General features: G+C 41.2%; 1 protein-coding gene across 2 annotated transcripts in view; it reads right to left on the reverse strand.

The window, feature by feature from the left end:
* Nucleotides 1–17,876, reverse strand: part of ARHGAP18 (Rho GTPase activating protein 18) — a 216,496-nt gene that overhangs the window by 33,132 nt on the left and 165,488 nt on the right. For both annotated transcript variants that reach the window (XM_082249091.1, XM_082249092.1), the window contains exons 4-5: nucleotides 13,909–13,984; nucleotides 11,619–11,782 (exon numbers count right to left, since the gene is read on the reverse strand). In XM_082249091.1, the coding sequence (XP_082105217.1) occupies nucleotides 11,619–11,782; nucleotides 13,909–13,984 (240 nt within the window). The remainder of the gene's footprint in view (nucleotides 1–11,618; nucleotides 11,783–13,908; nucleotides 13,985–17,876) is intronic.

Raw genomic sequence — 17,876 nt, forward strand, 5'->3', positions numbered from 1 at the left:
GGCATGGCATGGCAAGAATGGTGTCTGCATAAAGCTGGCCTTGAAGTTCTCCTCATCCTCCCGCTGCTCAGCCTCGAGTACCCTGTCCATAAAGCCACGCAGAGTCTGCTTCAGCAGGAACATAACAGGGATTGTGTCACTGATGCATGTATTGTCATGGCTCACCATCCTTCGATGGTCCACCTGGTGGGCATATCACAAATCAGGCGGTTTATGGGCAGGCAGAATTCCCGCTGAATTTCAGCCAACCGAGCACTGGCTGTGTATGACCACCTGAAATGGCTACAGACTCTTCTGGCCTTCTTTAGCAGATCTTGCAATTCTGGGTACCTATTTAAGAAACGCTGCACCACCAATTTTCCCCTAAGGGCAGACAGGAGGTTTGTGCCATTACCACACACCACTATTCCTGGCTCCAGCTGGTGTGGCATGAACCACCTCTGGGCCTGCCCCTGCAGAGCAGCAAGAATCTCTGCTCCGGTGTGGCCTAGACAGATCAGCTAAAACCCTGCATGGCACCCTTTAGCCTGACTCATTGAATAGCCCCTTGAAAGCTTAGGGGGTACTTGTGATTAAGAGGACAATTCAGCAGAGGCAGGTGAGGAGCAGGAAAGGTGAGGAGTGAGGAGGAGCAGAATTGCATGCCTTTTGTGTGGCTTTCAGGTGCTCTTGCCAATAGGTGGTGGGAGGTTAAATGCCTTGTCAAGCATGTGGTACCCAAATGGCTGGTGTTTTTGCCATGCTTGATGTGTTTGGGGCAAAGTTTGCAAATTGCAACAGTGGGATCGTCTGCACATGTGCTAAAACAGGCCCAGACAGCTGAGCTGTTCGAAGTGGGATGGGAGATAACAGCTCCACAATTTGCCCTACTCTTTCATGATGGCTGCCTCTTTGGGGTTGTGCCTCACTCTCATTTTCCTACTCTGCTCTATTCTGCACCCAAGTCGCATCAGTGGCCTCATCATTATCCCCTCCATCATCATTATCACTGGAGACAACCTGGCAGTACATTGCGACTGGAGGTACAAGACTGCCACCCCTTATATCAGGTGTTTCAATCAGAGTCTCCTTTACAGCAGGTATCCCAATCAGAGTACCCTACATTACAACACGTCCCCATCAGCATCCCCCTTTACATCAGGTGTCCCCACCACTGTCCCCCTTTACATCAGATGTCCCCCACCACTGTCCCCCTTTACGTCAGGTGTCCTCACCACCGTCCCTCTTTACATCAGGTGTACCCACCACTGTCCCTCTTTACATCAGGTGTCCCCACCACTGTCCCTCTTTACATCAGGTGTCCCCACCACTGTCCCTCTTTACATCAGGTGTCCCCCATCAGTGTCCCCCTTTACATCAGATGTCCCCATCAGAGTGCCCCTTTACATCAGGTGTCAGCTTCAGAGTGCCCCTTTACATCAGGTGTCAGCTTCAGAGTGCCCCTTTACATCAGGTGTCCCCACCACTGTCCCCCTTTACATCAGGTGTCCCCCTTTAAATCAGATGTCCCCATCAGAGTGCCCCTTTACATCCGGTGTCCCCTTCAGAGTGCCCCTTTACATCAGGTGTCCCCACCACTGCCACCCCTTATATCAGGCGTTTCAATCAGAGTCTCCTTTACAGCAGGTATCGCAATCAGAGTACCCTACATTACAACACGTCCCCATCAGCATCCCCCTTTACATCAGGTGTCCCCACCACTGTTCCCCTTTACATCAGATGTCCCCCATCAGTGTCCCCCTTTACATGAGATGTCCCCCACCACTGTCCCCCTTTACGTCAGGTGTCCCCACCACTGTCCCTCTTTACATCAGGTGTCCTCACCACTGTCCCTCTTTACATCAGGTGTCCCCACCACTGTCTCTCTTTACATCAGGTGTCCCCCATCAGTGTCCCCCTTTACATCAGATGTCCCCATCAGAGTGCCCCTTTACTTCAGGTGTCAGCTTCAGAGTGCCCCTTTACATCAGGTGTACCCACCACTGTCTCCCTTTACATCAAGTGTCCCCACCACTGTCCCCCTTTACATCAGGTGTCCCCCTTTAAATCAGATGTCCCCATCAGAGTGCCCCTTTACATCAGGTGTCCCCTTCAGAGTGCCCCTTTACATCAGGTGTCCCCACCACTGTCCCCCTTTACATCAAGTGTCCCCAAACATATGGAGTCAGGTACCATCTATTTAATATTTTTTGTGAGTTATCCCAGTGTTCAACACACGAAGAACATTTACTAGATAAAGGATTTCTGCCACTGATCCCAAGAGAATGTTTGAGCAAAATCCTTTTCCCATTTAATTATGAGAATTTTTATTTTCTTTTGATTGGGAAGTTAAAAGATCGTAGAAAAGGGAAATTCCTTTCCTTTTTTGGTAGTTATTGTTAGTAAAGAATTGCCAAATTGTAGAGGGGATTTCAATATATTTATTAGGATCAAAGTTTTTTAAATGGGTGTACTTGCCACTCTTATTCAGTATAGTATTCATATACATTGGAGGTAGATTTTTATATAGATGGTAGCCCTGTTTAATCCATTCATTCACCGAGAATCCAATTCTACAATAATTTAGTGAACCTGTAGGGATTGATATTTTTGTCCTAGGTGCCAGACCTTTAGTTCTAAAGAGGATATGTTTCCATGCTATTAATGTAGCTCTGATACCAAGGAGATTAGGATTATTAATTTTTGGAAGAATAAAGCTCGCAATTGCTAACGCAACTAGATCATATCCTTTGGTGGCCACCTTTTCAATGTTTAACCATAATTTGTCTTCAGGTGAAGAGAACCAGAATTTCATCTGATCCAATAAAGATGCATAGTAATAGTTTTTAATGTCTGGTAGGCCCATTCCACCTGAAGATTTAGTGGTGGTTAGTATTGAGAATGCCACTCTGGGTTTCTTACTGTTCCAAATAAATTTGTTAAGTTTCATGTTTAGTTTCATGAACAATCTAGCAGGGATTAGGATAGGTAGGGTACGAAAGTAGTATAGAATTTTTGCAGCTATTTTCCCAACCCATGAAAGTTGAGATTTTTGTATATCTTGCAGCTCTTTGTTTATTGATCTAAAAGAGTGGGGAAGTTGGACTCATATTTTAGATAGTGGATAGGCGAGTTGGATCCCTAGATACATTATCGAGGGTTCATCCCACTTATAACTATATTCTATAGCTAAATTATTGGAGAGTTCTGAAGTGAGATTCATAGGGAGTACATAACATTTGTTTTGATTAATTTTATAGTATGACACTTTTCCAAATCATTCTAATAGTGTTTGAACTTCTGGTAATGAAGAATTAGGGTTGGTTAAAGTAAGTATTATATAGTCTGCGAACAAACCCATATTTCCCAATTTTTATCACTTTGATATCCGAGGTAGCTCGTATATGCTCTGCGAGTGGTTCTATTGCTAATGAAAAAATTAGCTGGGACAGCGGGCATCCTTGTCTAGTTCCATTTGTTAAGGTAAAACTTCTGGAGATTTTGCCTGATGTAAAAACCTTTGCAGTGGGTTGAGTGTATGGTGCCATGATAGCCGAATGAATAAAGCCTTTAAAACCAAATTTAGTTAGGGTTTTGAAAATATATTCCCAGTGCATTCTATCAAACGCTTTTTGGCGTCCAGTGCCAAAAGAAGAGAGGGCCTTCTGTCTATATGTATTTGATTAATTAAGTTCAGCATCCTCCTGGTGCCATCCGGTGCCTGTCTCCCCTAATGAAGCCTAATTGGTCAGGACCTATTAAATAGGGAGTTATAGTTATTAATCTATTAGCTAATATTTTGGCATATGTTTAAGATCAGAGTTTAGTAACGAAATAGGTCTGTAATTTAAAGGGGAAGAGGGGTCTTTGCCTGATTTTGGTAATGTGATTATTATAGCTTTTAGTTTAGTTGTTCTTTGGGAAAAGTTTTAGAATTTGCTGTTTGGTTGAACATATTAGTTACGTAGGGAGCTAAAATATCGGTGAAGGCTTTATAGTATTCTCCTGATAAACCATCATTACCTGGGAATTTATTTTTCGGTAATTCTTTAATGACCTTCAGGGTTTTCTCTTTTGTTATTGGTTTATTAAATTAATCTAGGTCCATTGGGTCGATTTTTGGTAAGTTTACCTCATTTAAAAATGCTATTATATTATTCATAGTGGGTTGAGGAGTACTATTATCTTCCTTTAAATTGTATAGTGACTCATAATATTTCTTAAGGGTTCACTACTACCTTTCCAGAAGCGTGATGGGTTCATTTGTGGATTTTATTTTTATTTTGCCGTTGGCATAGTTGTGACGCCAATAGTTTACTGGCTTTGTTACCTTGGGAGTAGTAGTTTAGGTTAAATTTTTTTAGACATTTGTCATGGTCTGTTATAAGAACAGATTGTAATTCAGATCTTAAGTTATTAGGCTGGAGATCTAAATTGGAATCAAAGGGATTTTTTTCATGTAGTTCTTCTATATTGGCAATATCTGTTAATATTTTGTTTATTTTATTTGTTTTTCTTTTTTTTTTTCTCTAGCAGCCCATTGGATAAGGAGACCCCTAGCATAGGCTTTGTACTGTCTGGGTTTTTTGACCCAACAAACTCTCACCTAGTTTAACCCAGTTAGTTAAAAAAAAAATTCTAGCAGTCCCTCCTGGTAAAGTGGTTCTAAAGCCTAAACATTTTTTTTTTACCTTAAGGCATTTTTTGCATTAAGGTAAAACATGTTTAGGCATCAGCATCCCCCTTCACTCCATTTTTACTTACCTGAGCCCTTAATCTAGTGCGGTGCACATCTACAGCTCTTCTCTCCCCTCACTTCCTGGTCTCACTGGCTTTGCTGGGGCACCAGAAGCCATTGGCTCCCAATGCTGTCAATCAAAGCCAGTGACAAGGGAGCAGGACAAAGTCCCGCTGTCTGTGTCAATGGATGCAGCAGAGAGGCTCGAGAGCGAGCACACACACAAGTGCCCCAATGGGAAGCTGCTTCCCAATGGGGCACTGGACAGACAGAGGGGAGGGGTCAGGAGCGCTGGCGGGGGATTAAAAAAGAGAAAGTAAGTAGAGACATGTTTGTTATTGAAAAAGTACCTTTACAAATTGTTTTGAAGTCGTTTTAAAGCCTTAAGGTTTTTCACCTTAATGCACCTTCTCTGCAGCAGCTGCCCCCCCCCCCCAAACTTCCCCCTCTCCCTTTTTCCTTACCTGAGCCCAACTGATCTAGCAATGTGCATGATCACAGCAGCTCCAACTTTTGTCTATTGGCTCCAGCTGCTTTCAATCAAATCTGGTGACACAGGAGTGGGGCATGGGGCAGAGTTCCGCTGTCTGTGTCATTGGACGCAGCAGTGGGACTCGGGAGTGAGCATGCATGGGTTCCCCTATGGACAGGGGCTTTCATTAAGGGCACTCGATGAAGATGAAGGGCAGGGGACCCCAGAAGAAGAGGATCGGGGCTGCTCTGTGCAAAGTATAGGCATGTTTGTTATTTTTATATTTTTTTTAAATGAAGCTTAAAACCCCTTTAAGGCGAGTAGAAGTTGTGATAATATTAAAGATGCATTGCGTTTTTATCAGCATTAGCTGAAGAAAGTTTCATGTTTGCCTGGCACTCCTAAGATTTACAATTCCTTAAATGATTGGAATGAGGACATGAGCTAATTAGCTCATTTTAAAGCAAATAAAGAAGCAGAAAAAATGAAAATTCAGAAACAGAATGCATAATATTGACAACATTATATTTTTAACAGAGGCATACATAAAGATGCACTAGCAAATATTACAACAATTGTTATTAACAGTGTCCATGTGCTGCATACACATGAACACTGTGGGGTTAATTTACTAAAAGTGGTTGTAAACCCTCATATACTGTATACCCAGTGAAGTGAACAGCCTCAGAGATGATATACAGAGATGAATCAACTCCTCCTACATAGGTTTTACTTGTTTATCTGCAGTCTTCTTATGTCTACACCCCTTCAAAAGGGTAGATTGTGTTAAAAAAATTCTTCATCTGTCGGGAGCACAGAGGAGGGGTCAGAGAGACTGCAGTTACAGTGTGAGAGAGCTGACTGGAGGAACAACCCCCCCCCCCCCCTCAACACACACACAGCAGAAGAACTGTGTTCTGAATAGACAAGCTGTCTGCTAAGCTCCCTCCCAACACAAATGTATCTCATGTGTCTGCAAACTTCTCAGAAGTGACTCATGCTAATAACAGAGGAACAAAGCACCAGAGAGAAACGACATTTAGAGCTTTGACTAGAGATATGTAAACACTACAGTTATATGTGCTTTGCTCAGATTCCATGACTAAGATTTACAACCACTTAAAGGCAAATAGACTATCTAATTTGCAAGTGCAGTTCCTCCAGAGCTAAGTAAATGAGGGGAAGTTCTGCTGACTGCAAAGTGCACTTTTTTTTGCATTTGCCTTTGGTAAATCAACTCTGGTAGGTCCAAATTATAAATAAACCACCATACATAACAATAACTTTATATATTAGTCAATAGAAGGAACAAAAATGCTAAAGAACAAAAAGTGTTTTATTGAAGTGACTGCTATAATAACCTTTGCATAAAATGGTCACTGGTAAGGTGAAACTTCAGTACAGAGAAACACAAATCAAAAGTTACTGTACCCAAAAAAAATAATGGTTGGTTTAACAGTAGGTACATAACGAATAGGTAAAAAGGAACCTAATTAATCTTAATGCTGTACATGCTTCTCACCTAAATTTAAAAATTAAAAAAAAATAGATGTGGACACAAACTGAAAATAGGAGGGTATGAAAATTGTGAACACAACAAAATAGATATTACTGCATGGACTATCAGACCTGAAATATATCCTTGGTTTATTCGCCCCCATCGGCTTTTTTTTTCTCTTTTGTATGAGGGCCTCATTACCACCAACAAAATAAAAGTGGAGTATTTTATCGCTCATGTCTAAAAGATAATTCATGTTTGTATGCTTTATGTTCAACTGTATATTTTCCCATAGTCCAAACAGAACTGATCGGTTTCATAATATAATAATATAATATCATAATGTAGGACATGATCACACATATTGTTTATGTTATATATTGTGACATGTGGAGATGTGTCTAGATTATTGGTAAAAATTGAAGACCAAATAAAAAATGTGTTTAACCGCTTCCATACAGAGCAGTTAGACACCCTTCCTGCCCAGACCAATTTTCAGCTTTCAGCACTCTCACACTTTGAATGACAATTGCTCAGTCATGCTACACTATAACCAAACAAAATTTTTATCATTTTTTTTCACACAAATAGAGCTTTCTTTTGGTGGTATTTGATCACAACTGGGTTTTTTTTTTTTTCGTGATATATGCAAAAAAAGAGCAAAAATTTTGAAAAAAAAAACACTTTTTTTTAGTTTCAATTATGAAATTTTGCAAAAAATAAATTTTTCTTCATACATTTGGGCCAAAATGTATACTGCTACATGTCTCTGGTAAAATTAACCCAAATTAGTGTATATTATTTAGTCTGTGTGAAAGTTATTGAGTCTAGAAGCTATGGTACCAATTACTGAAAATTGATCACACCAGATGTACTGACTGCCTATCTCCTTTCTTGAGGCCCTGAAATGTCAGGACAGTACAAATACCGACCAAATGACCCCTTTTTGTAAAGTAGACAGTCCAAGGTATTTAGTAAGAGGCATGGTGAGTTTTTTGAAGTTGTAATTTTTTCCCACAATTCTTGGGAAAATGAAGAAAAATTTTTTTTTTCTTTTTTTTCCCACAAAGTTGTCAATTTATAAGCTATTTCTAACACATAGCATGTACACAGCAAAAATTACACCCAAAAATACATTCTGCTACTCCTTCCGAGTATGGCGATACCACATGTGTGAGACTTTTACACAGCCTGGCCACAAAAAGAGACTCCACGTCCAAGAAGCACATTCAGGCGTTCTAGGAGAATAAATACACATAAAACTTTCTTACTACCTATCACACTTTTCAAGGCCCTAGAGCACCAATACAATGGAAAAGTCCACAAAATGACCCCATTTTGGAAAGCAAACACTCCAACGTATATTCTATGAGGCATTATGGGTCGTTTGAACATATCATTTTTTTCCACAGGTTTTTGGAAAATGTGGGAAAAAAATGAAAACTTTTTTTTTTTACACAAAGTTGTCAATTTATAGGATATTCCTAACACATAGCATGTACACAGCAAAAATGACACCCCAAAATACATTCTGCCACTCCTCCTGAGTATGGCAATACCGCATGTGTGAGACTTTTTCACAGCCTAGCCATATAGAGGGGCCTAACATCCAAGGAGCATCATCATGCATCCTAGCCACTTGCCTAGGCCTATTTTTGACATTTGGTGTTTACAAGCTAAAATCAGTTGTTTTGCTAGAAAACTGCTTAGAACCCCCAAACATTATATATTTTTTTTTAGCAGAGACCCTAGAGAATAAAATGGAGATTATTGCAATATTTTTTATCACACCGTATTTGCGTAGCGGTCTTCCAAACGCAATTTTTTTGGAAAAAATTCACTTTTTTTAATTAAAAAATAAGAAACCAGTAAAGTTAGCCCAATTTTTTTCCATAATGTGAAAGATAATGTTACGCCGAGTAAATAGATACCCAACATGTCATGTTTCAAAATTGCGCACGCTCACGGAATGGTGACAAACTTTGGTACTTAAAAATCCCCATAGGCGACAATTTAAAAATTTCTACAGGTTGCCATCTTTGAGTTACAGAGGAGGTCTAGGGCTCAAATTATTCCCCTTGCTCTAACGATCGCGGCGATACCTCACATGTGTGGTTTGAACACCGTTTACATATGTGGGCGGGGTTTCTGTATGCATTCGCTTTTGCGCGCGAGCTAACGGGGACAGGGCGCTTTAATTTTTTTTTTTTTTTTTTTACTATTTATTTTATTTATTATTTTTTATTTTTACACCGTTTAAAAAAAAAAAAAAAATTGATCATTTTTATTTCTATTAAAAGAAATGTAAATATTCCTTGTAATAGAAATAGGCACGACAGGACCTCTTTTTTGTGAGATCTGGGGTCAAAAAGTCCTCAGATCTCACAAGTACACTAAAAGATAGAAAAAAAAAAATAAATAAATAATTATAATATAAAATGAAAAAAAAAAAAAAAAAGGACCTTTAAACCGGTTGCTAGGCAACAACATTTTCCGTAGCTCCGGTCCTCCAAGACCATAGAGTCAAGTGAGGGCAAGCTTGCCCTCACTCGACATCCTGTCTGTGAGGATTCGGGACCGGATCGTTTTCCCCGCTGCCGGCGGGTCCGGTAAGCGGGGAAAAGGACCGGAACGCGTCGGGAGGGGGGGGGGGCGCCTCTTCCGCCATCCCGGAAGGGTGATCCCACGGCGAATGCGCCGCTGGGACCACCCTTATCGGAAAGCCAACCGTCCACCGTTTAAAAAAATACCAGGGTTATGGCAGCTATCTGCTGCCATAACACCGGTATTTAGGTTTAAACGGACGACGTATATAAACCTTTTTGGACTTGGACATGGTGGCTGTATGAAGGGCGACAGGTACTCGGGTACTTTGTTGGGCAGGTGACAGGTACTCTGGTACTGATGAGCAGGTGGCAGGTACTCGGGTACTCCGATAGGCAGGTGACAGGTACTCGGGTACTCTGATGGGCAGGTGACAGGCAGGTGATAGGTACTGATGAGTAGTACTCACTGACTGATAGGTGATAGGTGATACTGTACTAATGGGTACTGATGATCAGTACTGATACGTGATAGGTACTGATGAGTACTGATGAGTAGTGATGGGTACTGATGAGCAGGCGGCAAGTACTCGGGTACTTCAGGCGTCAGGTACTCTGATGAGCAGGTGGAAGGTACTCGGGTACTCTGATGGGTAGGTGACAGGTACTCAGGTACTCTGATGACGGGTACTCCGTTGACAGGTACTCAAAGTACCCGAGTACCTGTCATCAGAGTACCCGAGTACCTGTCATCAGAGTACCCGAGTACCTGTCAGAGTACCCGAGTACCCGTCATCAGAGTACCCGAGTACCCGTCATCAGAGTACCCGAGTACCTGTCATCAGAGTACCCGAGTACCTGTCATCAGAGTACCCGAGTACCCGTCATCAGAGTACCCGTCATCAGAGTACCCGAGTACCTGTCATCAGAGTACCCGAGTACCTGTCATCAGAGTACCCGAGTACCCGTCATCAGAGTACCCGAGTACCCGTCATCAGAGTACCCGAGTACCCGTCATCAGAGTACCCGAGTACCCGTCAGAGTACCCGAGTACCTGTCATCAGAGTATCCGTCATCAGAGTACCTGAGTACCTGTCATCAGAGTACCCGAATACCTGTCACCAGCCCATCAGAGTACCCGAGTACCTGTCATCTGAGTACCTGATGACAGGTACTCGGGTACTTTGATGGGCTAGTGACAGGTGCTCTTTATTGGGGGGGGGGCAATCAGTGTGTTTGGGGTGCACTGTAGTTGGTAACTAGCTGTTACCACAATCTCCTCCTCACACAGGATCAGTGTGTGAGGAGGAGAACACGGTGACAGCTAGTTACCGTGTTCTCTGTTGACATTTGTGACCGGCTGTGATTGGACACAGCCGGTCACGTGGTAAAGAGCCAATTTCATTGGCTCTTTACCTAGATCGGGGATCGACTCTGTCCGAGGGACGAGCCTCGTCCCCGATCGCTGCTCTGCGCGCCCCCGGGGGCGCGCATTGCAGAGAGAACGAGCGGCTCGTGCTGGAGCCGCTCATGTGATCGGCTGTGATTGACACAGCCGATCACGTGGTAAACAGCCAATTTCTATTGGCTGTTTACCTTGATCAGTGATGGGCTATGTCCGAGGGACGAGCCTCATCCCTGATCGCGCCGGGGGCGCGCAGTAGCAGCTAGAACGGGCCGACGTCATATGACGGCGGCCCGGATCTAGACAACCACTTTGCCGACGTCATTTTACATGACTCGGTATGGAAGTGGTTAAAAAACAAAAAGGGATGATGTTGGTTACTAAATTAAAAAGGGAAAGGAGAAGCTCTCAAAAACAGCACTGTCCCTTAAATTATAAATTATACCTTCGTGATAATTAGAACACTGGATACAATAATACATTTTTATGTTTAGTAGAAGAGATAAGAGTATGCTAAATGTCATTCAGGTAAGTAAAAACATGTGCAAAAGTTAGTTATTATCATTTACATTTTAAAGTATAACGGGAATGTAACTAAAAATGGTTATAGCAACTAAAAACAAACCCGTTTATTTATTGCCCAATACTACTAAGCAAGAACTTGCTATATTATAATAAAAGATGGCCAACTACTTTATTTTTACACAACGATGTACCAATAACCTAGACATTGAGATTACATTTTGTATATGTGGAATGAACGCCCTAGAACGAAAGTTTGTGTGCAAGGTAACCACAGTGAACAGATATGGGCAAATAGCAATCAAGTATAGAATCCAGATTCTATACATGGAAGATCCTGTATCCAAATGTAGTTGGGTCTAGGTATACCACATGCTTGTGGGGATCCACAAAATAGATAAAAGGTCACAATATTACTGGAAAAAAAAGAGGTTGCAGCACCATGGTACAGGTCAACTTACTGGTAACAAGGTGTCATCTTCCTTCTCATTTCTGAAAGCAGAAAGCTCTTTGACATTAGAAGCCTGCTCAGCAAATGAAATTTCCAGATTGATATCAGTCTCAGGAAGAGGGACATCTTCAGTTGGGCTTGATTGTCCTTTTGAATCTTGAGCTGGTAAACTACCTAGATAATATGACATATCATAAAAATTTTAGTTTGACATGCATTTTGTACAAAATTACATACATACATCCCACCGGCTATTGTTACAAACCCTGGACACCTGTGAAAACTTCTGCCAAATGGCAATACAGTGGAAGGACAATATTGGTGTCCAAGTAATGCCACATGCTGTGCAGGAAAGCATTCTGTTGTTCATGGGAACAGGTTCATCAGAACTGTGATATCACTTCTTCCTCTGTGTGGCACACTTTCCTGGGTAATTCATCTTCATATGGTAGGCACCCCAGGATAGTGTCTCTGTCTTTTCCTCTAGGGCAGTTTTTTTTAATTTTAAAGCAGATGTTTCAGGGCAGTCTCTTTCTTGACCAAAGGGCAGTGTCTCGCCACACAGCAAATATTCCGAAAGAAATATGTAGGCTGCCAATGATGACCTCTCTTGCTGAAAATTCTAGTGGGAGTATTTCTTAAACTGTGAATTTGTCATAGTTAAGTGATTTAGAGACTTCTAAAGTCCAATACCCTAAATCTAGGATTTCAAATAGGTTTCCTCTAACAGGGCAGTTGGCACGCCTCATTTTTTACGACCTCTAACGCTGTTTCACTGTGGGGAGATCAGGGTTGGCTATGGGAATTGTTAAGTGTAGTTACACTTCTGGTTTTGCAGTTTGAGCTCATAACCACATTCCGTCAATCTTTAGCCATAACTAAAAACTATAGCTAAGGAAGGTCACAGTAAAGAGGGAAGGCACACACAGTAAATGCTAACTGTCTTTTTTATTGAACTGGCATAAAATATATGGTCAAAAGCTTTAACATGCGTTATGCATCTAATGAATCCAAATGCCTAAAAAGGAAGATCGTGATCTTTTGTCTGGTGTGTAATCCTTTCTCACTATGGAGCGTATTGGAAACTAGCCAGATCAGCAACCAAACTATGACCTAGGGATGTAAAGTGGACTGATATAGAGTGGGGTTACTGTTTTCTGCTTATATATGCAAGGAAGGATAGCAGACTGATTAGTAAACAAAAGCCTCAGCTAAAACTCCTCTTCATGCCCCCCATTCACTGACAAGAAAATTGTGCCCAAAGACTACAGACACAGATCCCATCTGATTATCTCTTCTACATTTCTACTTCCCAAGTTTTGCAAATAGGACCATATAGTCTTCAGTTTGAACAGACTTTCCTAGAAAGATACAAATAATGAAAATCAACATAAAAGCTAGAAGTTCACATGTGAATACTTGTTCTGGAACAGGGACTTAAATAATCAGAGTTGGTGGGTCAGCATGATAGCCATGTAACTAACTCTAGGTGGTAATGGCAGCCTTAATGTTTCTTTCATGATTGATTTCCTTTAAAGAGTAACTCCGCAGAACATCCCCAGAAACATAATTGCCTGCTTGTGTGATTGGCTCACTGTTTTTCCCAGAAGTCTGCACTAAGATACAAGTCAGATTTCCAGCATTCACTGCAACACAAATGTCATTTTTGGTGAGATACTCCCAGTAGGAAATCACATCTAAAGGGGTGCGCACACTTAAATTTTCCTCATTCAAGCCTTGCAGGTACAGCAGCTGATCGATAATTATGAAACCACTCCCATTAGATACACTTTCCACTTGGACACAGACAAACACACAGGGATTTCTTCAGGTAGAAATCTGCAACAAAGTTTGTTAAAAATTCTTGCAATGTTCATAGATTATCCAGAGGGGAATGCTTTTTGTCAACAAACGTGCAGTTAGGGTCCTTTCACACGGGCGTTCCGTATGTCCGTTTTTCATCCCATTTTTTTGCGGATGAAAAACGGACATAATGCATGTCAATGGGATTGCGGATGTCAGCGGATGACCATCCGCTGACATCCAATTTGCGTCCTTTCCTATCAGTTCCTTTTTTTGGAACGGAAGAGAACCCTATTTTTCGGTCCACTCCGTGTGAAAGGACCCTTACTCTTTAATGGGTTTTTTAACAATCTAGATTTAAAAAAAAAGGAGGCTTCTATAAACACGCTTATTATTAACTTGCACAATTTGGCAAAGATAATTTTTGTTAGGATGTTAAATCACAAATATGCCTTTTGTGGGATTGACTGGAAAACATAATGCAATATTCAACATACCTTCTGATTTTTCTTGAGGTTCTTCTTGTGCTACTTCACTTGTTTTGGCAGACTGAAGCTCATTTAAACCTTCATCCTAAAATGTAAACATAATAACAATATCAGTCATATTTCTTCTAATGTGATTTAGTTCAATGACACAGAGTAAGGGAAAAGCATATCAGAATATCTATTTGCAGTGGGGTAAACAAACAAGAGACTTGCTAAGACACAAATAGGAGAAACTAAAATTATGAAAAATTTCACAGTAATTGTAACTGCCCATAAAAGATTTTATGTTGAAGTGATATGTAGATGTAGACATGTAGACAAGTGAAATTGTATACAAAGCTCTAATTTTCCTGGAAAGTTCCTTAATTCCTCCAGCCTCCTGTTGGTCAGTTAGGGAATCCATCACTTAAAAGGACCAATAGAGAGGCTTATGTGTTAGATTTGCATGAAGCGTTAGCTTTATTTTTTTTTTTTTATATCTACTACATGTTCTAACAATCATTTAGAGATATGGTTTTCACCTTAAGTAAACTCTACTTATGCCTTTTTTGCTTTAAACTCTCCTGAGCAGTGGTATAATGTAAATGATCCATCAGTGGTGAAGCAAAATGCTACACTTGGAAGTACTCACCTGTGTCTCTGGTCAAGTATCCAGATTCTTTGCAGCACCATTAGATCACACATCAAAATATTTGGGACCATCTCCTTTAGAGCCTACTGTGACGGGAGTCACTTTGGGCATGGGGGTTGTGGACCCCAAATTCCTTTAGGGGCTCTCTTATGTTTAAGTCACCCTGCATATGTTATGGATGCAGGTGACCAGGAGGGTGGTGAACACTGAGAATATGGTTTGGACTACTACAAATGGGACAGTCATATTCAGGAATAATGTCTCCCTTGTAATATGAAGATTTTATTCCCTGTACAGTATGAGGTCTCGGACCAGAAGTACAACTCCTAATATGGTCATTCCAGGAAGTTCAATGAGGATACTGACTGTCTCACAATGTTGCTTTTGTCGGAGGTGGCTTTCCATTCACCTATTGTCGGGTGTGCTAATGAACTCACCTGTTGTCTGCTAAGGGATGTATTGACACTCAGAGTAATGTGTACTGGGGGCTCGTTATGGAACCATTGTTCTGTGTCTGGCTATTGTGTACATTGATTGTCCCCTGGGGGTTTCTGTCTCATTACACATAACAGTCCTTCTAATCAATCTATAGGACCAATCCCTGCTGACTCATTTTCAAGTCCTCATTTGCATGGCTAAGGAGGACCTGAAGGAGAACGGCATGTACTTTGCAATTGACCAATGGGAAAGTGGTTGTTGGGGGCAGGATGTTCCAAATTCTGTATATAAGTGTGTTGTGTACTTCCAATAAATCGTCTTCCTGTTTGAACTTACATACAGCCTGCCTGGTGTTTGTTCTAATGGATTCCGAACGGCACATAGCTGTAGTTCGGATCCCAGAGCCTTGGTTGACCGAACCATCAGACATTGCAATCTGCAAGCTGACTCACTAGGAGCAGAGGAGTGTCGGGAGAGCGGAAGCAAGCGAGGAAGGGTCTCGTCACACCTACCATCAAGGATGTAATATAAAAGAGCTCTGCTGGAGGGAATATGCATGCTGCCACTAATGTAACTAACTGCACTCATTTTAATAAGTGCATTATTCCCTTTTAATACCTAGTAGCGTGTATTATCATTTATAATGAACATAGGAACTACAAGCCACCAAACATTTTACTATAACTTCAAAATGGGTGAAAAATTTTAACAACTGTGACACAGATGATCATGCAATATCATTAATATTTGCTTTAATGAAATGGGGAAATCATTATTTTGTCAACAACATTTGCTTTAGGATGAATGCCTTTCAACAACAACAATAAGGTAAATATTAGCGCATTCACATGAATATGTTTGCCACATTGGTGGAAGTGAGTTGAGTTGTCATTATTAGCGCATTCACATGGATATGTTTGCCACATTGGTGGAAGTGAGTTGAGTTGTCATTATTAGCGCATTCACATGGATATGTTTGCCACATTGGTGGAAGTGAGCTGAGTTGTCTTTATTAGCGCATTCACATGGATAGGTTTGCCACATTGGTGGAAGTGAGTTGAGTTTTCTTTATTAGCGCATTCACAAGGATATGTTTGCCATATTGGTGGAAGAGTTGAGTTGCCTTTCACATGAAATGGTATCTGGATACAGTACATACTCACGTTCAAGGATGTCCTTTAAATAGAAGGTCCATGGTGACTGGAGAAAAGGAAAAGTGGAAGTTTTGCCCACTGATCAATTATATTTTCATTCGTATTATAAACACAGCTGTAATGTGGTTAGTTGCAATGCACAGTCAGTATTAAAAATTGATGAAACATAAGTCCCAATCTGCCTGCATCGATTCATTGTTTTGATTATCTCTTATGCTGACAAATATAGTGCTTGATTTACTAAAGGCAAATAGACTGTACACTTTGTAAGTGCAGCTTCCCTCATTTTCCCAGGAGCTTAGTGAATGTGGTGATGCGTTACTAAAATCAACACTACTAAGTGTCAAATACTGTATTTGAAATAAAAAATTAAAGTAGAAGTTAGCTCCGTTTTGGTTTTAGTGCTAAAATCTCTGCGCAGTTTTCATTTTAGGGTAGGTTTCTACTGGGGAGACTTCCCCTCTCTTCTTGTGTGGTTACTGTAAAGTGAATGAAATATAAACATTTAGGATACACCCGGGGCCAACATTTTTGAGAATGACACAAATATGATCTTGCACAAAGTCTGCTGCCTCGTTTTTTATGATGGCAAATTGCATATACTTCAAAATGGAATGAAAAGTGATTGGATGAATTGCAGTTAATTACAAAGTCCCTCTTTGCCATGACAATGAACTTAATCTCAAAAACAAAACATTTCCACTGCATTTATGTCCTGCCACAAAAGGATCAGCTGGCATGATGTCAGTGATTCTCTCATGAACACAGGTATCAGTGTTGAAGAGGACAAGGCTGGAAATCACTCTGTAATGCTAAATCAGTCAGAATAACAGACTGGAAGCTTTAAAAGGAAGGTGGTGCTTGAAATTGTTCTTCCTCAGTTAACCACGGTTAGCTGCAAGGAAACAGTCATCATTGCTTTGCACAAAAAGGGATTCACAGTCAAGGGTATTGCTGCTACTAAGATTGCACCTAAATCAACCATTTATCGGATCATCAAGAACTTCAAGAAAAGAGGTTCAATTGTTGTGAAGAAGGCTTCAGGGAGTCCAGCAAGTGCCAGGACCGTCTCCTACAGTTGAGTCAGCTGCAGGATTGGGGCACAACCAGTGCAGAGCTTGCTCAGGTATAGCAGTAGGCAGGTGTGAGTGCATCTGCATGCACAGCGAGGCCAAGACTTTTGGAGGATGGCCTGGTGTCTAGAAGGGAACCAGCAGAGAGACCTTTTCTCTGCAAAAGGTACAGGGATTGAATCCCCTTACTGATTGTTTGGGGAATCTGGAAAAAAAAAAACGTATACAGAGAAGAAAAGGTGAGCGCTACTATCAGTCCAGTGTCATGCCAACAGTAAAGCATCCTGAGACCATTCATGTTTTGGGTTGCTTCTCAGCAAAGGGAATGGGCTCAATCACAATTTTGCCTAAGAACACAGCCATGAATAAAGAATGGTACAAAAACAACCTCTGAGAGCAACCTCTCCCAACCATCAAAGAAAAGTTTGGGGACGAACACTGCCCTTTCCAGCATGATGGAGCACCTTGCCATAAGGGAAGAGTGATAACTAAGTGGCTTGTGGAACAAAACATCCTAATTTTGGGTCCATGGCCAGGAAACTCCCCAAACCTTAATCCCATTGAGAACTTGTGGTCAATTCTCAAGAGGCGGGTGAACAAAAAAACCCCCACAAATTCTGACAAACTCCAAGCATTGATTATGCATGAATGGGTTGCCATCAGTCAGAATGTGGCCCATAA

This window comes from Pelophylax lessonae (genome assembly GCF_965119305.1).
Source record: "Pelophylax lessonae genome assembly, chromosome: 3".
Lineage (NCBI taxonomy): Eukaryota > Metazoa > Chordata > Amphibia > Anura > Ranidae > Pelophylax > Pelophylax lessonae.